Below are 24,444 nucleotides of genomic sequence, written 5' to 3'. Positions count from 1 at the left end.
TGTCTTAACACGCACGCTCGGGTAGAAAGGCAATATCAGTAGCTTTCCGTATAAAACACGTAAGTCTGTAGCACGTGTGTGACCTCCGCTCCGAAGTTTTAACGCAAGGTCGCTCCACCCTCCTCTTTTCTGCGGACGTCGGCGTCTTCGTGAAGGTCGAGAACCGCGGGGAAACAGACACCTCTCGAGGCTTCAAAAACTCTTTCTTCAACAGCATAGCGCTTGAGCAGATACTGTAGAAGCGTTGCGTAGAAGTCCCGACTCGTGGCCCCTGAATCGTCTCTGGAAACGGTTGCTTCGCTCCGAGAATCCCCTGCACTCGACGGACGAAGAAGGTGCGCCGCACCGGGGGGGATAAGAGAAGAAGTAGAGACTGTGAGAGACGACGAAGACTGATGGCTGGACGCCGCGCCCAAATGGATCAGAAGAGGAAGAAATTGCTTGGCTGCATCCGCGTAATGTCTTAAAATGTTCTGCGCCACAAACCTGACATGAGCAGCAAATACACAACAACAATCGCGCCCACACAAGAAAACTATCTGGGGCCGACTTTGTCCTTACAACTCCAGTCGCCGTTCGCTCACCCCTCTGCATGAATGCCAGGCGTCATCACCCCTAGGTCTGCGGAAGACCTGCGGTTCGTCAGACGCCGGGAGACATAGCCCTTACCTCCGATATATATATATATATATATATGTTACATTGTGCACGTCGACAGAAGGCACTACTCGCACTGCCGCAGAGAGTGTAGAGCGAAATGCGTTCTGCCTCGTCGGGTGCGCTCTCTGAGGGGCCTGGAGGTCACGCCTGTAATCTTTCCAGGGCGTTGCTGCCTCCTCCTTCCTAGCCTGCGGGAGGAAGCAGCATGCGTCTTCTGCACAGGGCGACCCGCCCGTGTGAAATAGAGTCTCAAGCACTGTAAGTAGGGGAGAGGGGGAACTCTCCTCGGTCAGCGGGTATGTGTGTGTTCGCGCGCCCCCCCCCCCTCCCCCCCTCGTCACAGGGCTGCCTTCTCGATGGTGCTTACGCATTGATGATTGCTGTGCCTGCCGTCATCGCCTTTTCGACAGTGTCGCGCAGACGCTCCCACAGCGCCTCGTGCTGGAGCAGCTCGGGGCAGACGACCTCGAGTTCTTGGTCTTCTTCGCCGATGCCCAGCAGCGAAACGCTGCTTTCGGGTGCGCCCCTCTCCCTGCAGAAAAGACCGCTCACAGCCCCGCGATCCGCGACGCGTGCGAGGCGACAGGCGGTGACGGTGGGAGACCCGCGCCGGCGCCGATGCAGACTCCGGCGCTGAAAAGCGGAGAAGAAAACACACGAAAACCCAGGATGAGGTGCTGGCTGGGAGAGAGCACCTAAAAGCGCCTAAAAACGAGGCAGCACACAGACGAATCAGCAGCCCGCGGTCCAGCGAGACTCTCCGCGCCGCTTTAGTAGACGCAGCTTTCCACAGGAGACATCCCCTTCTTCAGTCTCGACGCCGCCAGCAGCCGTCCAGCTGCTCAGACCTGTGAGATCGATGACGATGCAAATTTCTCGCGCTCACTTCGCTCACGAATAATCATACGGCCCCGTCCCGTGTTCGGCTCTGTCGCTCCCCGGGCGAGCTCTCACCTGCTCGGCACGCTGCCTGCCTGCGAAGGACACGGCGGAAAGCGCCCCTCCGCCCTGCCGATCTGCGCTCGTGCCGCGGTGGAAGGAGAGAACTGAAGCGTCGTCTCTCCCTCGCGCGCAGCCTCTGCCGGAGGCGTCTCTCGCCCCCTCCCCGTCGCGCGTCGAGGACTCGAATCCGACGCCGCTCGCTGTCGGCGTCAAGCTCACAACGCTCGCTGCGCGCCCAGCGCCGCTGCGAGGCCAAAGAACACACACAGTTTTCCAGGTGGCAGTGCGCGAGACTGAGGCAGATATATGCGGGTGACGGCCGATCCTTGAGGATGGATGGAGTCAAAGCAGATAGACGGTCGGCACTACCGCCAAGACATCTGTGTTACCCACTCTCCTGCGCCTACGAAAGCCTTCACTCTGCTTATGCTGTGATGCACAGAGGCACAGGCACAGGCACAGAGCCAGCCGCAAGGACTCTCGCCGCCGCTGCACGGATGACTGCCATCGAGTTACGTTGCGCCCCAGCAGACCACGCCGGTAGCGCTCAACGAACACGCTTCCACGCGACAAAGTCCCCGCCACGACCGTGCAGAAGGTGCCAAAGAGTCGAGGAAGGAAATCGAAACGACGTCCACACAGTCCGACGCCGCGCGGCGCGCGGCAATCGAGCGCTTACCACACGCTGCTGTGCGAAGGCGACACCGAGCCAGGCGTGGGACTGCGCGCCCAACTCGCCCAGAGGACAGACGGCTGATCTGCCGAGGCCTGGCGCTGTGAAGGTCTCGGCGAAGCGAGCGAAGACAAACTGTTCATATACGGGCCCTCGCAGCGCAGGAAGAGAGAGAGCGGCAGATACCGCCGGTCGCGGGTAGTCAGGATCTGCGGACGGAGGCAGGCAGCAAGCAAAAGCTTTCGCGTATCGGGGCGTGCATCCCGAGATGGCGCTTGCACGTCTCCACGCCGCCGCCCTATCATCTCGGTCTCTAATACGTATCCATATATTCGTTTATATGCAGGTCTGTGTTCATCAGGCGGCTGAGCGCGCTACAAGCAGCTAGGAGAGACACCGCCCGCCGAGTTGTTGAGCGAATTGGACATTCCAACTCCCCCGGATATTACACGCCTACTGTATATATATACATACATATGCATACAAATACGTGGTTTCGCAAGGCCTGCGCGGCGTCACGTGAAGATCTGGGTGGCGGTCGGAACTGTTTGTGCACAGCATGCAGTGCCGCATCCACGTCTTGTCACCGCCCTTACATCACCGCCATCCTCGCCTCCACCGCTTCCTCCTCGGCTGTATCTTGTCACTTCCTTTATTTCTGCTCCTTCGGTTGTGCGCCTGCACCACCGACTCACCGCAAGCGGCAGTGTTCGATCCTCTCGCGCAAGCTCGTCGAGGATCTTGGTCAGCGCCTTCGCGATATCCACAAAAACTCCCAGCGTTTGCGCAATCTAAAAGCACGCAGAAGGGGGGAACACACTTTGAGAATCCGCAGGCAGTGCGCTGCGCTCCATTCGGGTAGTTTTCGTCTCTTTGTTTAACTCTGCTGCATGCCACGGAAGAGCAAAACTGCTTCTCGGCGCGGTCCGGGGCTCCAGATGGGCGATGCTGTTTTAGCCGCGGTTCAGCACCCAAAACCGAGGAGTCCAAGCGCAGAGGCCTGCGCCTGGTCTACCATGGCGGCCCATACCTCGCGCAGAGCTTACTTCTTGTGCCGGGGGGAGGAAGCTTCGCCGGGTGCGGCCTGCCTCGCCTCTTCCGCGTCCCTCTGTGAGTTCTGCGTCGACCTCCGCTGCATTCTTGCCGGCGCCTCCCTCGCATCCGCCAGCGCGAGGAATGTCTGTGTCCGCCGGCGCCGCGAACGCCGCGCCGCGCTGGGGCCTTCGCTCGCTGTCCTCAGAGAGCTTCAGCGTGTCTTCTCCAAGCGGGGAAGCGAGCCTCACGGCGTCTCTGTCGCGCGGATTCCCCTCGTGCGCAAGCGACGGCACCGGCGAAGGCGACCGGGACGCGCACCCCTCGCTCCTCGCGCGCTCGTTCTTCTTGCCGTGCCTTCGCCTCGCGCAGCGGTTGCCGTGACTCTTCTCCCTCGCGCTCTCGCCGCCAGCGGGCGCCGCAGGCGCACAGGAAAACAGAGACGTGATCAACTCACGGTAGCGCTTCGGCGAGATGGCGCGCACGCGGCGGCACCAGTGCGAGGTGTCCGCGCCCCCGAAGCGTCCGCCTGAGGAGCAGTCGCAGGAGGACGGCGAGGGCGGGCAGCAGGCACACCCGGGGAGAAAGAAGGAGGCGGGCGGCGGGAAGGTGTGATCCAGAGGAAGCAGGAAACCGAACTTGGAGAACGCCGAGACGGCGCTGTTGCAGACCTCGAGCATGAGGAAGATGCCACGCTGAAAAGCAAAACGCGCCGCACACAGAGAGGCCACACTTCAAGAGTGGTTGAACGAATCGTGCGCCCCAAAGGCAATCCTAAAAAGTCAAACATACCAGAAACAGAATGAGGACACTGAGCGCGCACACGGCCTTCACTCTTTGTTGGACACCGTAGCATCTCGACTCGGGCGCACGCAGCTACCGCCGTCTCACAAGAGTAACGCCCCTCGTTGCCGTCGCTACCCGCAAAGACTCGTAAAGACTCATTTATACATATATAATATATATTTTTATGTGTATGTTTACGGATGTACGCGGGCGTGCGCAGCGATGTGGGCGTGGCCGCGTGGGGTCGTTCGGTCTGTGGCGAGCCTGGAGGGCAGGACGGCGGGTGCTCGGGCGAACGCGGTTTGCGTAGTCACCTTCGTCGCCTCTGATCCGTGGCGCATCTCACCTGGTGGAAGGTCGAGGGAACGGCGACGGGGGCCCGTTCGCCTTGCTCCTTCTCGTCTGCGCCGCCCCAGAGGCTCTCCCACAAAGTTTGTCTCTGCCCTCCAGTCGCCGCTCGCGCCGCGCCGCGGGCGATCGCCTCGTAACCGGCCTCGCCGAGGCGCACGCGCATCGCCGAGCGGAGACCCGGCACTCCCGCAGCCAGCGAGGAATAAACCAGCGCGGAGAGAGACACGTCCGCCGACGAGGCTGCGCCGCAAGCAGCGGACGAAGCTCTGAGAGGAGGCTGAGCGCCCAAACGCTCCAACACAGAGACGGGGCGGAGGACCGGCACACCGTCAACCAGAGACAGCAAAAGGCCTCGGCACAGAGAGAGCGCAAAGTCGCGCAAGAGACTAAACCACCGCCAGACGAATTGCTGCAGCACAACGCAGAAAAAACATGACACCGTCGTTGTGGAGAGAAACATGTCAAAAGCGGAGGAGGGACTCTGATCAAAGACGTCGTCCTCATAAAGGCCGCCAGACGCAGAGCCAGACTTTGCCTGCTGTGGCTGACGCACGGATCGTGCTTCTCTCTCTCTCTCTCTCTCTGTTTTTTGATGCCGCCAGCTTCCCCGAAACTAAACGCGCGCCGGGCATCCAAGTGCTCCGCTTCACCTCCATTGTGTTTCGTGTTGCTTCCTCGCCGTCAAAGCGCCTCACCTCTTCCGCGCACTTCTGCTCCTTTCCGGCTTACCTGTTGGTCGGCATCCATCGCGCTCCACGGGGGCAGGAGCGTGAGGAGCTGCGCGTAGAGCGTCCCCTCTTCCAGCAGCGCGAGTTGAGAGGCCCGCACAAAGCCGCGGGGCCCCAAAACGAATTGCATGCGTCGCTCAAGCAGCTGCAAAACGCGGAGAAGCGCCGCGACGCGTTCCTTCGCCCTGCCGGCCTGAGGCTCCGCCTGCGCCCACGTTGGCCTTCCCCGCAGGCCACCTCCTCCCCCTCCTCGGCTCTCCGCGCAGGAGACTCGGGCGCGAGACGACTCCGGCAACTGGTGGAGGCCCAGGGCGAGGAGCCCCAGCATCCTGCAGAAGAGCAGATGCGACGGCGCCCGCCTGACCTGCACCAGCGCCGCGGATGCGGCATCCGTGGCGTTCGCGACGCGCGCTTCCCCGCCCAAGACCGCCGCGTCGCCTTCCTGTCCTCTCTGCCCGTTAGCAGCCGCCGGGAGAAGCAAAAGTTCGTACGCAGGCACCCACGGCGCAGAGCCTGACAGGTCGGCCTCGGGGCTCCTGCGCGCGACGTGCGATGGGGGCAGCGGCGGCATCGCAGGCTTGCGCACAGGCTGCAGGTAGCTCTGAAACGACGGCAGCATCACCAGCGAGAGGAAAAAGTCGGCATCCAGTAGCGCCTCAGGGAGGGACAGACTCCGCGCGTCTTGCCAGTTCGAAGGGGCCTGCGAAGGCGCAGGAGATAACGAAGACGCGGGAGGCGCGGCTTGAGACAGGAACGCAGATTTCGCCTTCGCGGATTCGTCGCCTTCTGCGGAAAAGAAGTGCAGGCCGGCGGTCGCGCGTCGTTCGTCGCCCCCAGCCAAAGTGCAGCGGCCGAGGCCTGCGTCGAGGAGCGGCGCCTCGAGTGCGGCTGTGCGGCTGAAGAGCCCCGCGGCGCCGCCGGCGCGTCGAGGAGCGACGCCGGACTGCACCAGGAGGGCGAAGAAGGCGACGAAGGACGAGAGCGTCCGCGACGCGACTTCCTCCACGAGGAAGTTCGGATGCTGCAGCAGCAGGGAGAGCTTCGGCGAAAACAAGGCTTCTTCCTGCTTCTTCGCCTCGGCCTCCGCTCCGCGCGCGCCGCAGGCATCCGCGCCCAGCGCCCCAGGCAGGAGGGACGCCGAAAAAGAGAGGACGCGAGGGAGTGGCTGATGAAGCAGAAGCAGCTGCTGGGCGGCCCAGAGTTCGCGGGTCGTCGTCGGCGCCACTGCCGGGAAGCGCGAGTTGAGCAGCGTCGCCTGCTGTTGAATCTGCGCCGACAAGCTGCGGACTGCAGGCGGCAGGAAGGCGAGGAGAGGCAGCTGGAGAAAGGCGGCCAGCGGGGCAGCAAAGCACGAGGAAATGTCTCTTCCTCCGCAGCTCAAATCTCTGCGCCCGTTCGCCACTCCCCCGAACTCCTCCCTCGCTCCTTCATCTGACTCGCAGCGGCCTCCAGCCTCTCCAGACAGAGGGAGACGCTCGAGGGCTTTCTGCAGCACATGCGCCACGACGGGATCAAAGGGCGCGAGCGTGGCCGCGCGGTCGTCGTCGCAGGCTCGCCCCGCCGCGGCGCCCTCGAGCTGTACATCACTCCGTCCCTGCCCCAAGTAAGCAGAGTCTTCGGAGATGCGAGGCGTAAAGAGGTTTGGATGGAGCAGCAGAGGCATCGCGGCTGCCGACGCTGACGTGTCCTGCCCCTCGCTCCGCGACAGTCTCCTTTCCTCGTCTTCTGTCTCCCCCGAGCTGAGGCTTCTGTCCCGCCGCTCCACGACCCCCACGCCCAGCAAGCTGCTCGGCCGCTGGCTCCCAGTCTCGCCCTGGGGCCTAAAGATCTCCGAGAGCGACAACGAGACGAGCTGCGAGCCTGGGGCGCCTTCGCGGTCGCCCGCGCCCGCGGCCGCGCCGCGCGCCGCTTGCCGCCGCGCCGCGTAGACCGCGGCCGCCGAGGAATCCAGAAGGCTGACGCAGGCGTTGAGGAAGAGCCGAGGCAGGCTCAGGTACAGCAGTGACGAGATGCGCAGAAGCGCAGGCGTCCTCGGCGCCGTCGCCAGCAGGTAGGCAATTCGCGTCGCCGCCGTCGCGCCCGACGCAGACACCACCCCGCCTGCCAGGGGGGAGGACAGGAGCGCGGGAGACAGGTCCGCGAACGACTCGTCTCGCTGCAGCGCCGCGCCCCCAGTGAGTGCGCCAGCGGCTGCGCGGCTCGCTGCCGGCGTGAACAGTCCCCACACGCTGTGCGCCTGGCTGAGGAGGCCTGCGAGCTGCGTCTCGAGGGCCTCCGCCCAGAAGGCCGCGAGGGAGGACGAAGCAGCTTTCTCTTCGCTCTCGTGCTCTGCCCTCTGAGACGCGCGTGCGAGGGACGGGGCCCCGTCAGCTTCGCCTTCCGTGCCCTTTTGACGACGCGACGACGGCGCCGACGCGCCGCCCGCGAGCTCCTGCTCCGTCTCTCCTCCGCAGACGCAGAGGAAGCTCCAGAGGGCCGCGAAGACTTTCACGCCGTCGAGTGCCGCCAGCATGTCGAGAAAGTCTGCCTCTTCGGGGGGGGTCCTGGCCAGTCCGAACGCGTCAGTCCAGGCGCGCGACTCCTCTCGAAGGCGCGTCTCGGCAACCAAGAAAGGCAGCGGTTCGCGCGCCGCCTCGCCGCGCTCCGGGGCCTGCCCTGGCGCCCGAGGCCCCCCGCCCGCGTCCGCCCCCGGCGCCTGACGGGTGGGAGGGAAGACCGCGGCGGAGGGCGAGGAGGCCGACGGAGTGCTTCGCCCCTGTTCGCAGGCTTCGTGTGGCTCTGGCGCAGAGGACGCGATCGGGGCTGAGAAGAGCAGCGCAGAGCGGTGCGCGGCCTCGACGGCGGGGTAGAACGAGGAGAAGAGGCCTCTTCGGCGAGACGTTCCGGGGCCCGTCAGGGCGGCGCCGACCGCGGCCCCCCGGTCGCGGGAGGCAGCCGAACGGGGAAAGAAGGAGAGGAGCGACGAGAACGCAGGCAAGTGAAACTGCGTGACGCCTTTCGTCTCTCCTGACCCGCCTCTCGCCGCCAGGCGTCCTTCATATGCATACTCCGCGAAGCCGTCGTGCAGGGCCGGCAGGCGCTTCCCACTAGCGCCCCAGCCTCGTTCGCTCTCCTGGGCGACTTTCTCGCGCAGCACAGCGAGGAGGCACTTTTGCACCTTGTAGAGCAGTTCCGCGGCTCTCTGTCTCCGCGTCACTCCCGGCGCCGCACCTTCTTCTCTGCGTGTCTTGCCTGCGCCGCCTGCGCAGTCGCCCTGCTCGCCCTCGAAGGCCTCGGCCGCCCGCAGGACGTTGCGCAGGATCTCCGCGCTGGGGAAACACGCACGGCGCGTGCCCGAACAGAAGAGCGGCGTGGAGAGGGAGGCGAGCGGCGGATGCAGAATCTCCCTCGAGACGTCTTTCAGCGCCTCGTTCTGCCACATGGGGGCGAGGATGGCGGTGCGGCCTCCATCGCCCGCGCGACCTGGCGCGCTGCACAGCGCGTCGACTTTGACGCAGAATCGCTGGAAAAAGTAGTCTCTATCTGCGCGGCCCACAACCGGCTGCGCCGAGAAAGAAGGCGAGCGGCTCCACGCGCCCCCTCCCCGCGCCCCGGAGGCCCGGCAGGAGAAGCCCGACGAGGCTCCGCCTCCCTCTGCCGCCCCGCTGCCAAACGACGCATGTGTGCCCTCCTGCGAGGGCGTCAACGAGATCAGAACCTCGCCGACTGAGCGGCGTGCGGCCGGCTCCGACGGCGAAGAGGAGTCCTCATGGTCTTCTGGGTGTCGCACCGGCGACAGCGGCGCGGCGGGGCAGGAGGCCCCGAACAGGCTGCCGCTCCGCGGCGACAGTGCAGGGCTCTTGTCGGCGGCTTTGTCCGCAGGAGGTGCCGGCGCAAGCGCAGACGCAAGCGGCGACCCGCGCGCGAGGAGCAGCTTTGGCGCCGCAGAGGAGGCCCGAAGATCCGTCGTCCAGTTACACGTGACGAGCTGCAGCGAGAGCGCCAGGAGGAGGCGGAAGAACGCACTGCGGAATAGGTAAACGCCGAACGGGGTCCCTGCAGCCAAGCCCTTCTCCTGTTCACAAACGTCCACGAGGGTCGACAGCACCGGGAAGATGGCGGCTTGGAAAGGAGGCTCTGCGTCGCCTAGGGGCGACAACACGTTTTTGCCGACGCGTTCTGGCTCGCCGCCTTGGGCGGCCTCGCCTGGCTCCAACATGTTTGTCACGCCGGCCGGCGTCTTCTTCCGGGGCATGAAGTACAGGGGGAAGATCGCCTTCTCTCGACTTGCGCAGAGCAACTGGAAAAAGGCCGAAAGAAGGGCGAGCTGCGCGTCCGCAAGCGCCTCGCCGACGCCCACGCGACTCGCGAAGACGCCCGCCGTCCACGCTTGGCTCGCCAGCGAACTCGGGAAGTACGCCGCGAGCGAGCTTCCGCCCTCCTTCCTCTTCCGGCGGCCGCTCGACTTCCATCCGGCGTCGCAGGCTGCCCCAAGAAGCGGCTCGGCGCGACAAGCTCGCCTGCTCTCCTCCCCGCAGGACGCGGACGACGAGGAAAAGTGCGCCAGAGGCAGAGTCTGCAGGGCAACGTGTGTCGCGAGCAGCACGAGGGTGCGACGGTCAAAGATGAACCCTGCGCCAAACTGCTCGGGGCTGCTCAACACGCCGCAGGCGCGCACAAGCGAGACAGGTAGCACCGGCGAGCCGCCGTCTGCGCAGCTGCGGGCCTCCTCGCCCTGCGCCGGGTCGTCCGAGAGGAGCGGAGACGACAAGGCCTGAAGCAACGCGCAGCCCTCGCCCCCGACACCCTCTTCGAGAGCCGGGCGCAACAGCCGCTTGCGCATCCAAAAATCGGCAAAATTCTCCAGATTGTTCCTTCGCTCGCCGGGCGCACGCAGCAGACCGCGTGCGCGTCGTCCCGTGGGTGGGGGGACGGGGAGCGCGGCCGTCGCCTGCGCGGAAGGAGACAGGGGTGACGAGCAGCCGGTGCCACTTCCCGCCCCCGGCGCAGGCACGAACGAGACAGAACAGGCCGGCGACCTCGGCTGAGCCTGCTGCAGGTACGCAGGCGAGATCGACCGGGACCGCAGCCACAGCAGAAGCCGAAGGAGGCTACGCTGCGTCTCGGGAAGGGGCGCGAGGCCCAGCGAGGAAGACGCGGCCTGCGAGGCCCGCGGGTCAGAGTCCCCTGCAGCCCCCTGCGCCTTCGCGGGGAAGAACGCCGCAAGAACGCTCGGCTCCGATGACAGGAAGTAGAACAAGTTGAAAAAGTCGCGGTAGTCGGCGAGCGTTGGCGGCCGGTCAACGAACAAGTGAGCTATGGAACGCGTCTTTTTGTCACCCGGTGCGTGCGCGCCGCTGGACGTCTGTTTTGCTTCAACAGGGATCGAGAGCGGCAGCGCGTGGAGCTGAGAGACGAGGATCCGGAAGAGCGCCTGGAAAGCCCCGCAGAGCTCGATTGCCGCGAGACTCGCCAAGAAACCGAGTTCCTCCTCCTCCTCCTCGCCTCCCCAGCCAGCTGGCGACGGCGCACACGCGCCCGCCGCTGCGCATCCGCTGCCGCCGGGCTCGCCGGCGCCGCCTCTGGAGAAGAATGACGCGACAGAGCCCGAGAACGGGGCGGAGACGGCCGAGGATGCACCCGCTTCGTCCTCCTCCCCGCGTTCTCCGCCCTGCGCAGAAGGCCCTAGACCCGCACACTTAGCCTTCAGGCCCGCGCCCCCCGAGCCCGCGACCGAGACGCCGCCCGACAGACGCAAGCTGCCGCTCGGGCGGCGCGAGAACGCGCCGCGAGGCCCGTCGGCCGAGTCCCCACTGGCGGCTCGCCCCGTAGCCGCCGCGAAGGCCTGTGGCAGAGGGGACAGCGCCGCGTCCAGGGGCGCGTAGAGCGGAAGGTCGAAGCCGGCGCTGGTGATCAGGCGAGAGCAAAGCGGGGGCCCTCCAGCCTCGAGCGGCGGCAGGTCTCCAAGGCTGGCTTGAGACGAAAGCGTAGCGTGTTGGGTCGCCGGCCGCGCCAGCGCTTTGCGCTCGGCTGCGCCGCTCGCCGTCGCCAGCCACAGACGCGCTCGCGCCCAGTCTAGCTTCTGCCACGTGGAGAGGAGGGTGCAGGCGACGCTGAGCAGCAGCTTCCATCCGCCTGCGCTCGTTGCGTCGTCCTCGCCTTTCGCCGGGGAGCCGCCCTTCGCCGCGGAAGCGAACGCCGAGGCGCCAGCGAAAGAATCCTCTCCGCCTGCCGCGTCCGCGTTCGCCTCGCGGCGGTCTCTCCGCAGCGAGCTCATTCTCCGCACGCCGCAGACGGTCTGCTGCAGGAGTTGAAGGTGAACCGCCTGAGCACCAGAAGAAAAGCAGAGTTGCTCGAGCAGGAGCAACGCAAGGCGAAGGAGTTTCAGGTCCCCGAGCGACTCGACCAGCCTCCCAGACGCCGCCCCCTCTTTGCCGCTCTTTGGGCCAATTGCCCCTCGGCCCGAGGCGCTTGACTTGTCGGCGGGTGAGGACGCGGCGAGCACGTCCAGGAGAATCTGCTGGGAGAAGTTCACAGTCGTCCAGAGGAGAGGCTCTGCTTCGCCGTCGCTCCCCTCGCACTCGTCCTGCAAGCTGCCGCCGCCTCCGCCGATGAAGATGAGATCCTCTTGCTGGGCGCAGAAGCGGGAGGAGGAGTCTTTGTCGCGCTCCGAGGCCCCCGCCAGCAGCAGCAGAAGCAGCTGAAGCAGAAGGAGCCGGTACTCCTTCATCGGCTCCTTTACATACAACTCGCGCAGCCCTTTGCTGAGAACGCCGCTCGGGACGAGCAGATCGATGAAGCGAATCTGCCTTCTTCTGCTCAAGCGCTCAGCGGCGCTGGCTTTCGTCTGGCCTTCAGCGGCCGTCGCGCCTTCTTTGTCGCCCGCCTTCGCTCTCACCAAGTCCCTCCACCTCTCCAGCAAGCTCTGGAGCTCGGGAGGGGCGTACGCGAGGCAGACGGAGAAGGGCGACGCGGAGCAGAAGCGCGACGAAGCCGGCAGCGCGGGTCGCGTCTCGGGTCCGCGATGGACGTCGGCGCGTCTCAGCCCCTTCAGGCCCGCGCCTGCGCCCTCGAACTCCCCCGACGTCCCAGCCGAAGTCTCGCCCTCCTGTCCCTGGCTGCGCTGCAGCTCGAGCGACGCCACCGTGAGGATGTTGAGGAGGGAGGCGGCGACGACTTTGATGCGAGACGACCCCTCGAGCAGCGCAAACACAGACTGCACGAAGTTCGCCGGGGCGAGCACCTTCGTCTGCTGCCTGCTGCGGCTTTGACAGAAGAGCGCTGCGTGCCCCCCAGGCGCGGTGAGCAGCGACGCACCCGCGCGCACGCCGGCGACGAGGAATGCGTCGTAGTCCTGCGCCGCAGCGAGCGCGTCCCCTGCGTAGGAGGGCAGCAAGTCGGGGACCGACGGCGAGAGGGGCGACGCGGAGACTCCCACGTCTTCCGGCAAGGCAGATGACGCAGAGAACGCAAGTCTGCTCAGCTGCCGCTGGAGCCGAGACAGCAGTGGCTCAGCCACCGAGACGGGCGCCAAAGGGGCGCCAGCCATCTTGCGCTTTCGGCCGCCGTCTGGCGGCTCGACAGCCCCGGCGCGACGCGCAGCCGCAGAGACAAGCGTCGCCAGCGGCGAGCAGACGGCGCCCGCCCCCTCGCCCTCCCCCCCGCCGCGGCCGAGCGCCGACCCGGTCGGGGAGACGCAGGTAGCCAGGAAAAGGTGGAGGAAGGCCTGAACGACGAGGCAAACGATGTTCTGAGAGCGATCTGTGTTTGGGCTCGTCACCGCCGAGGCGCACAGCGCAGCCTCTGGCGGTAGGACCGCAGGACTTGTGCTCAAGGAGAGCGAGGAAGAGGAGCCGGGGAGCGCCGCCTGGAACGAGAAGAAAGTCAGCAGCGACGCGGCGCCCGACGCCGAGAGGCAGAAAGGGACGCTTTCGCGCAGCGCCGCGCCGACCCAGTGCGTGCTCCAGCGGCCTGGAGACCAGGCGGGCGAGTAGCGCTCCCCAGGCGCCGCCAGCGAGGAGACGCCGGGCGACGCCAGCACAAAGACCATTGGGAGGGAGGAGACGCGAGAGAGACGCGTCGAGGCGGCCGACGAGGTCCACGGAGACACCGCAGGCGACAGAGGCCCAACACTGCCAGAGGCAAAAGAGGGCGGCGAGAAGGCAAAGAGAGAGCTGAGCGACCCGCAGATCGCGCACGCGTGCGGCTGTGGCTCAGCTTCAAAACGACCTCCCTGCCTCAGGCCCTCAGGCCGCACTTCGCGAGACGTGCTCTGACCCTCAACCGGCTCGCCGCCCCCGGCGGTTCCAGGCGCGCGACACGAGGCCGGCAGCAGCAGCAGCAGAGGGGCCGAAGGCCCTGAGCACGGCGACAGGCGCGAGGTGCGCAGCAGACGCCGCTCAGGCGGGTGGAGCGGAGGCGCGCCCAGCATCCGCGCCGCCAACGGCGTGATCCAAGACGTGGACGCGAGCGAGTGGAAGTCGAGCGACGCCAGCGAGAGAAGAACAGAGTTCACAAACGCAAAGAGAAACGGAGCAGACGAGGCGGGCAGGGGTTGCGCGCGCGCATACGGAGGACACAGCTCGAGGAGAGAGTCACAGCGGAGAAGCGCCGCCAGAGACGAGAGAAAGTTCGACGCCGAGAGCTGCTCCAGCAGCCGGTTAGTCAGCTGAAACGCACACACAACCACGCAAAAAGCCCGCGCGCATGCGCGTTATTTCTTCCGCCTCGCTTCACACTACAGGACTGCTGAGCGTTGACGCCAGCGAGCGAAGCTCTTCGAACGAGCTCTGTCGCTTTCCTGCGTGTTGCCAACTCTTGCACAGCCTAAACCCAGGCGCTGGAGAGAGAGCTGGAGGGTCCGATGGTCCATAGACAAGAGCCGCAGCGTGGAACAACAGATGCTGCAGCAGCGAGAAATCTAGTTATTCACAGCAATGGAAAGGCGAGGGACAGCAACGTTACACATATATGTATATACATGGGTCGATACACGAATACGAGAGCGGGGCTCCGCAGAATGGGATGAGAGGCTTACCTCGACGTGTCCGTAGACAGCGAGAGTGGCAGCGCGTCTGGCGAAAACGCCGCCGCGGTTATCCCAGAAGAGGACTTGAAGTCTGGTTCTTCGTCCTCTGCTTTCCACGGCTTCGTTTTCCATCGAGTCGGCCTCGCGGAGCGACCAGAAACCGCTGTCTGCAGTCAGGGTCGCCTGAACCGATCCGGCGGCGTCCTGTTCGCTCGACTGGAGCCGCTCTTTTAGGCTATCGAGGTTCAGCCCCTCTCGCTCCAGCGCGGCTGTCCACGCCCTCGCGACTTCGTCGTTTTCATCACCCCTTCGCTTCTTCACCGCGCGCTCGCCGGCTCCGAGGCCGCCAGGCAGGGCGCGGTCTCTCGTCGGCGCCTCGCCCTCGCGGTCGGGGTCGGCGTCCTCGCTCGATGGCAAGCGATTGGCGCCCTGGAGAAGACTGAGTGTCTCCGTGGTCGCGGCGAGGAGGATCTCCACGAGCTCAGCTCGCTCGGCGAAGTGGAGGAAGCTGCATCCCTCGATGCGACTCCACACGGAGCTGAAGAGGAACTCGCAAAGGGCCCCGAAGGTGTCGCGTTGCTCTTCGAGCTGCGCGAGTTGCCGCCGCTCAAGAAACGTCGCCACGCCCTGCGACAGCGAGCAGTCCGCCAGCCGCGCCAAGGCGTCGCGGGCCTCTCGAGACGGTGTGTGCGCCGCAGACGAGTCAGCCCCTTCCCGCAGCGCACTCTGCAAGTCGCCGGCGCCGCCGCCCTTCTGCGAGCCGAGAGGCGTGGAGTGCGTGGGCAGCAGGACCCAGTAGCTGTCCTCGAGGCTGTCTGCCCCGTCACGTCCGCGCTTCACGCCGTCGGCGCCCGTGGAGAGGTCTGCCTCCGTTTGGGCCTCGGTCTCGTGGGCGCCGCCGAACTGCATGCGCGCGAGCTCGCGGAACGGTGCGAGGAAGGCGAGGAACATCGGATGCTCACCTCTTTTCGCCTCCAGAGCCGCGTCGCAGCCTTCGCGCTCCACGGCTTCCTCGGCAGCCGCAACGCTATCGCTCCTCGCCCGCTCCCGCTCCAGCAGCTCCCGCGCGCTCTCCGCGACCGTCGCCGCACTGAAGGCCGCGTGCTGCTGCCAGGAGAGCGCCAGCGCCGAGGGCGGGCAGAGCTGCAGAAGATGGAGAAGAAGCAGCAGCGTGCTCCTCAGCACCGGATACGTGCCCGCGTCCCTCTCCTCCTCCGTCACCTCCGTGAGCGTCTGCAGGAAGCTGCGGAGTGAGAAAGGCAGTGGCTGGGCCTGTTGGAGCTCGCCGCACGCCTCGCGGGCCTCTCGGGTGCCCGCGGCGCGCGTCGAGGCTCGCAGGAACGCCGGGGAGAAGAACTGCGGCGCCGCGAGCGAAGCAGCGGGGACGGCGGTCGCGGGGAGAGAGAGGGACAAGAGGGAGGAAGATGAAGCGGAGAAATACGCCGAAAAGATCTGCGTGAACAGCGCAGAACGCTGCATCCTCTGCGCATCCGGCTCGAGGAGCTCGCGGCCATCCCCGGCGGCGCGCGACGACAGAAACACCGAGAAAAGCATCAGCAGCTGCCAGTAGGTGTGTACAGACTCAGGCGCGGACGCGAGGTCCCCAGACAACACATCCGACGTCTGTGGCTGCAGCAACAGCGGCGGAAGTCGGCACACGAGCGGCTCTTCGCAGTCCTCCGCGCCCAGCCGCGAGAAAAGCGAGCGACAGACGCGAGGCGCCGAAGACGAGGGCGAGACACCGCCGTCCTCAGCGTCCATTGGCCAGAGAAGCCTGAAGACGTGAAGAATATTCTGCAGCGAACAAGGCGTCAAACAACACCTAAACAGCACACACACACATACATACATACATACATACATACATACATACATACATACATACATACATACATACATACATACATACATACATACATACATACATACATACATACATACATACATACATACATACATACATACATACATACATACATACATACATACATACATACATACATACATACATACATACATACATACATACATACATACATACATACATACATACATACATACATACATACATACATACATACATACATACATACATACATACATACATACATACATACATACATACATACATACATACATACATACATACATACATACATACATACATACATACATACATACATACATACATACATACATACATACATACATACATACATACATACATACATACATACACATCACATACACATCACATACACATCACATACACATCACATACACATCACATACACATCACATACACATCACATACACATCACATACACATCACATACACATCACATACACATCACATACACATCACATACACATCACATACACATCACATACACATCACATACACATCACATACACATCACATACACATCACATACACATCACATACACATCACATACACATCACATACACATCACATACACATCACATACACATCACATACACATCACATACACATCACATACACATCACATACACATCACATACACATCACATACACATCACATACACATCACATACACATCACATACACATCACATACACATCACATACACATCACATACACATCACATACACATCACATACACATCACATACACATCACATACACATCACATACACATCACATACACATCACATACACATCACATACACATCACATACACATCACATACACATCACATACACATCACATACACATCACATACACATCACATACACATCACATACACATCACATACACATCACATACACATCACATACACATCACATCACATACACATCACATACACATCACATACACATCACATACACATCACATACACATCACATACACATCACATACACATCACATACACATCACATACACATCACATACACATCACATACACATCACATACACATCACATACACATCACATACACATCACATACACATCACATACACATCACATACACATCACATACACATCACATACACATCACATACACATCACATACACATCACATACACATCACATACACATACACATACGCATATACATATACATATACATATACATATACATATACATATACATATACATATACATATACATACACATATACATATACATATACATATACATATACATATACATATACATATACATACACATATACATATACATATACATATACATAGACATACACATACACATACACATATACATATACATATACATATACATATACGTATACATATACATACATATACATACACATACATAAACATACATACATATACATACATACACATACCGTGAACCTTTTTCTGTCGCCTCTGAACCCCAGCCCGTCGCGCAGCCTCACCTCAGGCCTGTGAGGAGCTCAGGAAGAATGCACCGCAGCTGCGGCTGCTGGCCCGCGAGGCAGGCGAGGGCGAAGAGCCTGGGCAGGAGCGCGAAGGGCGCGACCGCGGCGCTGTGTCGGCTTCGGTCGAGGAAGGCGTCCAACTCGTGCGCGTCGCCAGCGCCCGCCACCCCTGCGCCCCGAAACAGAGACAGGACCTCCCGCACACTCGCGGACGCCGCCAGCGTCGCGGCGTTGACTGCCAAAGCTGCCGCAGGCCCGCTCAGCCCGTAGACCTGCTCGGCGACAGTCAGCTCCGCCACGAGGCGCATCGCCGGCGGCCACGCCGCCAGCCGTGAAAACAGAGCGGTCGCGGACACGAAGGCGCTGCAGAAAACAGGCATAGACGACACGGCGCGAAAGCTGCGCGACTCGCTTCTCCAATGCGGACAGCGCCTCATCCACAGGCGCGCCAGAGGAGGCTGCACTGTCGTTCCACTCTGCGCAGAAGAAGACCCGCGCACGAAGGCACGGGAAACGGACGCTTCTGCGCCGCAGCACGCCGCACAGGTCGGAGCGACAGAAAGGAGCAGGTCAAAAAGTCGAAGAAAAGCGGGACGATAGAGCAGTTAACGTAGAAGAGGGTCACTGAATCGGGGCGACGGCAACGTGCGCTTGGCTCAGGATGAATCTGGCAGCTGGAAGGGGGGGGGGGGGGGATGCGAGTAGAGATGGGCGCGTAGGTGCTTTACTTCATCGTTCTCTCCTTGAAGCTCATTCCACGCATGCGTGCGTCGCCAGCTCTTCTTACCTGAGCGCCGCGTCCGGCAGAGGCCTTCCCGTTTGCGCCAGGAATTGAAGACCCGCGTCCCACACGAACCACGCAACTCTCAAGAGCGAGAGCGACGGTGTTGCGGCTTTCAGGGCGTCGTCCGCCAACCCGCGGAGGTGCGCGCCTCCTCCTCTCATACCCGCCTCGGCCTCCTCGCTCTGCGCTGCCGCGCCTCCACGGCCCCGTGCCGAAAGGGGCACGCGCAGCGCGTAGAGAAGCATGGCAGCGTCTGGGTCGTCGGCCTCCTCTTCGACCACGAAAGAAGAGGAAGAAGAGGCCGTTCCGCAGGAGTAAGCTGACGCGCACGAAGCCGCGCTGCCGAAGCGCGACAGTTGTTCTTCCTCAAGCTTCGCGCCCACACGGCGCAGCGCAGGCACCGCGCTAGTGCCATCCGCGTACTGCGCCCACCAGCCTTCTCCCTCGTAGCGCGGCAGGCAGGGCGCGCCCGCGACAGATGCTTTCGCGCGCGCGCTGCGCGCCTCCTGCTCCTGCGCGGCGCTCTCGCGGGCCGCAGCCGCGGTGGACGCGCACGCGAAGGCTGCGGCGTTCATCAGGCGCCAGACGGGAAGGCCTTGCGGCTGCGCAGCCACGCCGGGAGGCAGCAGCGACCAGAAGGCCGCGCCGCCACTGACGGAGGACGCGTCGAAGAACCCCGCCCGCGCGTCGTCGCCGTCCTCGCCCTCCCCGCGACCCGCCTCCACGGGCTCCTGGAAACCCAGCATCGTGCCTAGACACAGCTCCAGCGGCACCGGACCCACTGAGGTGTACGTACACCGCAAGGGCGACGGGCTGTTGCACGACAGCGAGCGCGAGAGCGACGCGCCCAGTCCCCCTTCCCCCTGGGAATGGGTCTCCTGTCGGGCTGGCGCTTCGACGGCCGCAGCTGGGGGGGCCAGAGCCGGCAAGAAGAACTCGGGCAGCGGGGGGAGAAGCATGCTCGACAGCGGCTCCGTGAGGAACAGGAGGAAGGCAGCGAGGGAAGTCGCGTCGATGACGGGCTCTTCTTCCTCAGCCTCTTCTTCCTCCTCGTCTGCCTGCGGGTTCCTTTCCACGACGCGCGACGCCGACGCACGCGGAACGAGCGCGGCGACCAGCTGAAGAAGCAGATGCAGGCCGAAGGGAAACGTGACGCTTCGAAAGAGTTCGATTACCACATACAGCCCTCCGTAGCGGGGCTGCTGCGCGAGTCGCGCGTGAAGCGCTTCCTGAGACATTTGCGTGTTTCGCTGAAGGCCAGCGACGAAGTCGCCCCAGACTCCACACGTCGCACACGCCGGCGCGGCGACACGCGACGCGAGACTCTCTCCGCCGACGCCGAAGTCGCCCTCCCTGGAGGCCAGCGCCCTCGCGTCGGACTGGGAAGCAAATCCCGCCGAGACGACAGAGTTGGAGGGAGACGGAGAAAACAAAAGCGAGCGCTGACGCGGAGACGAGAGGAGCCAGAGGTCATCGGCGACCCCCGGGCTGTCGACGAGGCCGGCGAGAGCATGAATGAAGGGCTCGAAGCCCTGGAAATGGTGGAGGGGGAGATACAGAAGAAACACATGCAAGAACTCGAGAAGCACCTCCCTCTGCATGCTCAACAGAGGATCTGCAGCCGCGGCGGCTGAACCCGCTTGCCTGAGGCCGTCGCGCACGACCACGAGGGCCTCCAGCGCCGCCGCAAACGACGGCCCTCCACAGAGCAAAAGAGGGTTGAGGAACGCATCGACTTCCGCGTCGCTCAAGACAAACGGAGCTTGTGTTTCGCGGCATCCGGTGTGGGGCTTCGCCGCGCGCTCAGCTGTCGCTGCCGAGGTCTTCTTTCGCCGTTCGCGCAGCATCGCGAGAGCCGCGGCGTGCGCAAAGAGGACGATCGGCGTCACACTCGGGTGCGCAATGAACTGCTCATATAGCGCGTCGGGGTACGCCGCCGTACCTTCACTGCTTCTCTCCTCAGCCCCGTCCGCGGCCAGGCTGTCTGCGAGGCTGTCGCCGGCGCTGCGCGGATCTCCAGCGAGAGCGACGCTTGAAGCTAGCGCGAGAACTTGCACAGAAGTGCCGCGGGTTTCACGTCCGACTTGGCTCTCGAACGCGTTCAAGAGCGGTGTCATGACACCGCGGTGGAGCGCAGCGAAGCGATCAGCCGAGCCGAGCTGCGCGAGAGTCTCCTCCCCTGGCGTCTGGCTCTCTTCGCGACGGCCCGCCGGCGCGCTGCCGCCGCAGAAGAGCGCAAACGGGTAGACGGAAACCAGCAAAACGGCCGAGGCGTCCGCGACCTCTTGCCCCGCCAGGAGGAGGCGCGCACTCTGCAGCAGGCGACGGTCTTCGCTGCTGCCGGCCGCGAGCGCCCCTACGAAGGCGTCATCGGAGACCATCGACGCCAGGCGATGCAGCGTCGCGGCTGAAAAACTCTGCGCTCCTTTCTCGCTCGGCGCCTTCCCCCCGGTGCGGCACGCCTCCAAGACACTCCGTGCGCGGTAGAAAGCCACGAAGCAGAGCAGCAAAGACTTCTGAATGCGCAGAGTCGCCGCCAGTGCCTTGACGCGCCCGGGGTCGTCCGCAAGGCACTGCGAAGCGGCCGCATCCGCTGCAGAGGCGCCGCGCCCCGAGGCCTCCCTCTTGACGCCCCCGCCCTCCGGCGCTCCGGCGCCGCATTGCGAGGCGCCTTTGCGTGCATCAACGCGCCGAGACAACTCCTCATAGGCGCGGTACAAGCCTTCCTCAATGTTCTTCTCGCTCACCAGGCGACAGGCGAATCGGAAGCACGCCTTCTGAAGCGACGATGGTGCGCGAGATGCAGCAGCGGCGGGCTCGTCAGGCTCTGTGCCAGAATCATCAACCTTCTTCTTGCTCGCGCTCTCCGCGGCGCCGCTCCTGTCGGGAGCCTTGCCCCCTGCCTCCTGAGCAGGCGCCGAGGAGGACGCCGTCCGGAAGATGAACGCGAGGCACCAGAAGAAATCTACCTGTTCGCCGACAAGAATGTCTTCAATTTCGCGCAGCGTCACAGGGTCTTCGGGATCGATGGCTTCCTGGAGGAAGGGCGCCGACAGACGCGGAGAGAGGAGCTGTTGCTGCTTGTTGAACTTGCGCAGAAGGTAGACCGATAGAGCCTCGTAGATCATCGCCTCAGAGGGCACCGCAACCCCCCAGTCGCGTTCATCCGGCGCCGCCGTCGCGGAAGCCGCGCGCGGCTGCTGTGACGCCTTCCGCGCGAGCTGAGTGCGCACAGCCGTGATGGCCGCCTGCAGGTCAGGGGAGATGTTTTGGGGGAGTGCACGGTCGATGGAGGGGTCGAAGGGAGACAGCAGCGAGGCGAAGCGCTGTAGCAACTGCGGAGAGGAGAACAGTTCGCGGACATGTGCAGGCGAGTCGGAAAGCGACAGTGAGAGAAGCACGGACTTAAGGTGGATGTAGCTGACGAGGCACTTTCGAATCTCCGGCGAAGAACCCGCGAGAGATGCCGACGCCGCGGCCGCCGGCTGGGGGGCCACGGGCGCTCCAGTCGCCCCGAACAGAGACGAAGAAGCGCAGAGAGCGGACGAGCACGCCACAGGTTCCGTCGCCTTCGCTTCCGCTGCTGACCCACTGAAGATAGGCGCCGCAGTCGCGCCTGACTCTTTGCCAGTTGGCGGGGGCGTGTTTGTTGAAGACGGAAACGCCGCAGCAGGCGAGGCAGACCCAGGAGGGCTCGTCGTCTTCTCATTTGAGCCGCAGAAAAGAACAGACGACGACGCGGCGCCGAAGAGCCCGCCGCCAGAAGAACTGCTCGAAGAAGAAGCCGAATTGCCAAAGAGTCCTCCAGGCGCTGCTGACTTGTCCGCAGGCGCGCCTGCTCCAAAAAGCGAAGACGAGGACGACGAGGAAGCGGCCGGCGCAGACGCCGCCGCGCCGAAGAGCCCGCCGCCAGAAGAACTGCTCGAAGAAGAAGCCGAATTGCCAAAGAGTCCTCCAGGCGCTGCTGACTTGTCCGCAGGCGCGCCTGCTCCAAAAAGCGAAGACGAGGACGACGAGGAAGCGGCCGGCGCAGACGCCGCCGCGCCGAAGAGCCCGCCGCCAGAAGAACTGCTCGAACAAGAAGCCGAATTGCCAAAGAGTCCTCCAGGCGCTGCTGACTTGTCCGCAGGCGCGCCTGCTCCAAAAAGCGAAGACGAGGACGACGAGGAAGCGGCCGGCGCAGACGCCGCCGCGCCGAAGAGCCCGACGCCAGAAGAACTGCTCGAAGAAGAAGCCGAATTGCCAAAGAGTCCTCCAGGCGCTGCTGACTTGTCCGCAGGCGCGCCTGCTCCAAAAAGCGAAGACGAGGACGACGAGGAAGCGGCCGGCGCAGACGCCGCCGCGCCGAAGAGCCCGCCGCCAGAAGAACTGCTCGAAGAAGAAGCCGAATTGCCAAAGAGTCCTCCAGGCGCTGCTGACTTGTCCGCAGGCGCGCCTGCTCCAAAAAGCGAAGACGAGGACGACGAGGAAGCGGCCGGCGCAGACGCCGCCGCGCCGAAGAGCCCGCCGCCAGAAGAACTGCTCGAAGAAGAAGCCGAATTGCCGAAGAGTCCTCCAGGCGCTGCTGACTTGTCCGCATGCGCGCCTGCTCCAAAAAGCGAAGACGAGGACGACGAGGAAGCGGCCGGCGCAGACGCCGCCGCGCCGAAGAGCCCGGTGCCAGAGGTGGCTGAACTTGCGGTATTTCCACCTGAGAAGAGATTGAATGGAGCGTCAGAGCTCCCATACAAGCCTCCCGAAGCGGGTTTCTCCGCGGCAACGCTCCCGCTTCCGCCACAGAGGGAGGCGGACGATGAGGAGGAGGATGACGAAGTAGCCGCAGTCCCGAAAAGTCCTCTTGAGCCCGCAGGCGCACTGGAACCTGAAGCTCCGCCAAACGGAGATGAGAAAGGAGCTCCGGTCCCAAAGATATTCTTTGAAGATGCCTCTTGAGACGATGAATCCGCAGATGTGCCAAAGAGACCGCCAGAACCTGCCGGTTTGTCTGTCGCCGCGCCGGAGCCGAAGGGGCTCAGGGTCGAGGACCCTGCTCCGAAGAGACCAGTCACAGCATTCGCGGAAGCAGCGGCACTTCCCCCTGGAACGAGGGAAGAGGAGGCGGAAGCATGAGTTGTGGAACTGCCGAAGAGGCCCCCAGAGGACGCGGGCTGTGGCATCGCCGCGCTGCCGGCACCGCCGAAGAGTGCAGAGGACCCCGAAGACGAGCCGAGAGAAGTACTACCGAAGAGGCCGCCTGAAGCTGAAGGTTTACCCGCCGAAGCTGCGCCAAAGAGAGACGTAGACGAAGAGGCGCCCCCACCAAATAGGGAGGAACCTCCTCCACCGAAAAGAGATGAGGAAGAGGCCGAAGAGGAAGACCCGAACAGTCCAGACGAAGTCCCCGGTGCTGTAGCTCCGAACATGGCGGTGGAGCCGGAAGGCGACCCCGAGGGTCCTCCTCCACCACCAAAGAGAGCCATTTCCTCTTCTCACCGAGTGCCCTGTTCGCCCGGCTCGTTTCCTGTTCCTCTGGACCTTCAGGCTGTTTTCCTCGCTGCGTTCCTACGTCTCTATGATGCTTCACACCTTGGGCGACCTGTCTCTCCTCGCACCGACCTCCCCAACGTTTCATCCCTGCCCTGGGAAATAGTGAAAACCTTTTTTTCCTGCCTGCTCTGGTTGGTTTTCACTCGGGTTCACTACGCCGTGTCCTGTCCCTGTGGGCCTTCCTGGGCGTAGCGGGTTGACTGTTGTTGAAACGGCGCCGATCTGCCTCCGGACACAGAAAATCAGGGGGATAAACGTCGTGAGGCGAAAAGCGCTGGTGGACTTAGAAGAAAGAAAGTGAAGCAGTGCCTCTCCATGTGTAATAACGCCCAAGACAATACACCAGTAAATTGCATGCAATGAGGGAGGATGTTACAGAAACTGTGTGGAACGAAGGCGGAGGGCAGAGATTGAATCTCCTTCCTTCTCCTTCATGGCCACAAACCATAAGATTGAATAAGAAAGACAGAGAGGAAAGAAGGGGGACGAAATCAACAAGCAACGACTGGCGAAGTAAACTGGACAGCGTTTGCTAAAGGCTTTCC

The 24,444-nt window shown here is 63.2% G+C and overlaps 1 protein-coding gene across 1 annotated transcript; it reads right to left on the bottom strand.

Annotated features, from left to right (window-relative positions):
• Window positions 1-98: 98 nt before the first annotated feature.
• On the bottom strand, window positions 99-23,775 carry BESB_074420 (uncharacterized protein; the record flags this gene model as incomplete). Its single annotated transcript, XM_029365815.1, has 11 exons — window positions 99-486; window positions 1,028-1,293; window positions 1,615-1,846; window positions 2,282-2,484; window positions 2,971-3,066; window positions 3,322-4,002; window positions 4,440-4,853; window positions 5,174-13,819; window positions 14,189-15,953; window positions 17,587-17,952; window positions 18,377-23,775. The coding sequence occupies 11 exons, from the start codon at window positions 23,773-23,775 to the stop codon at window positions 99-101; spliced, it is 18,456 nt and encodes a 6,151-aa protein (XP_029218299.1).
• Window positions 23,776-24,444: the final 669 nt, after the last annotated feature.

Source organism: Besnoitia besnoiti (genome assembly GCF_002563875.1).
Source record: "Besnoitia besnoiti strain Bb-Ger1 chromosome Unknown contig00007, whole genome shotgun sequence".
NCBI classification, from domain to species: Eukaryota; Apicomplexa; class Conoidasida; order Eucoccidiorida; family Sarcocystidae; genus Besnoitia; species Besnoitia besnoiti.
Note: the sequence above shows the minus strand (reverse complement) of the source record. Positions and strands in the feature narration are given on the sequence as shown.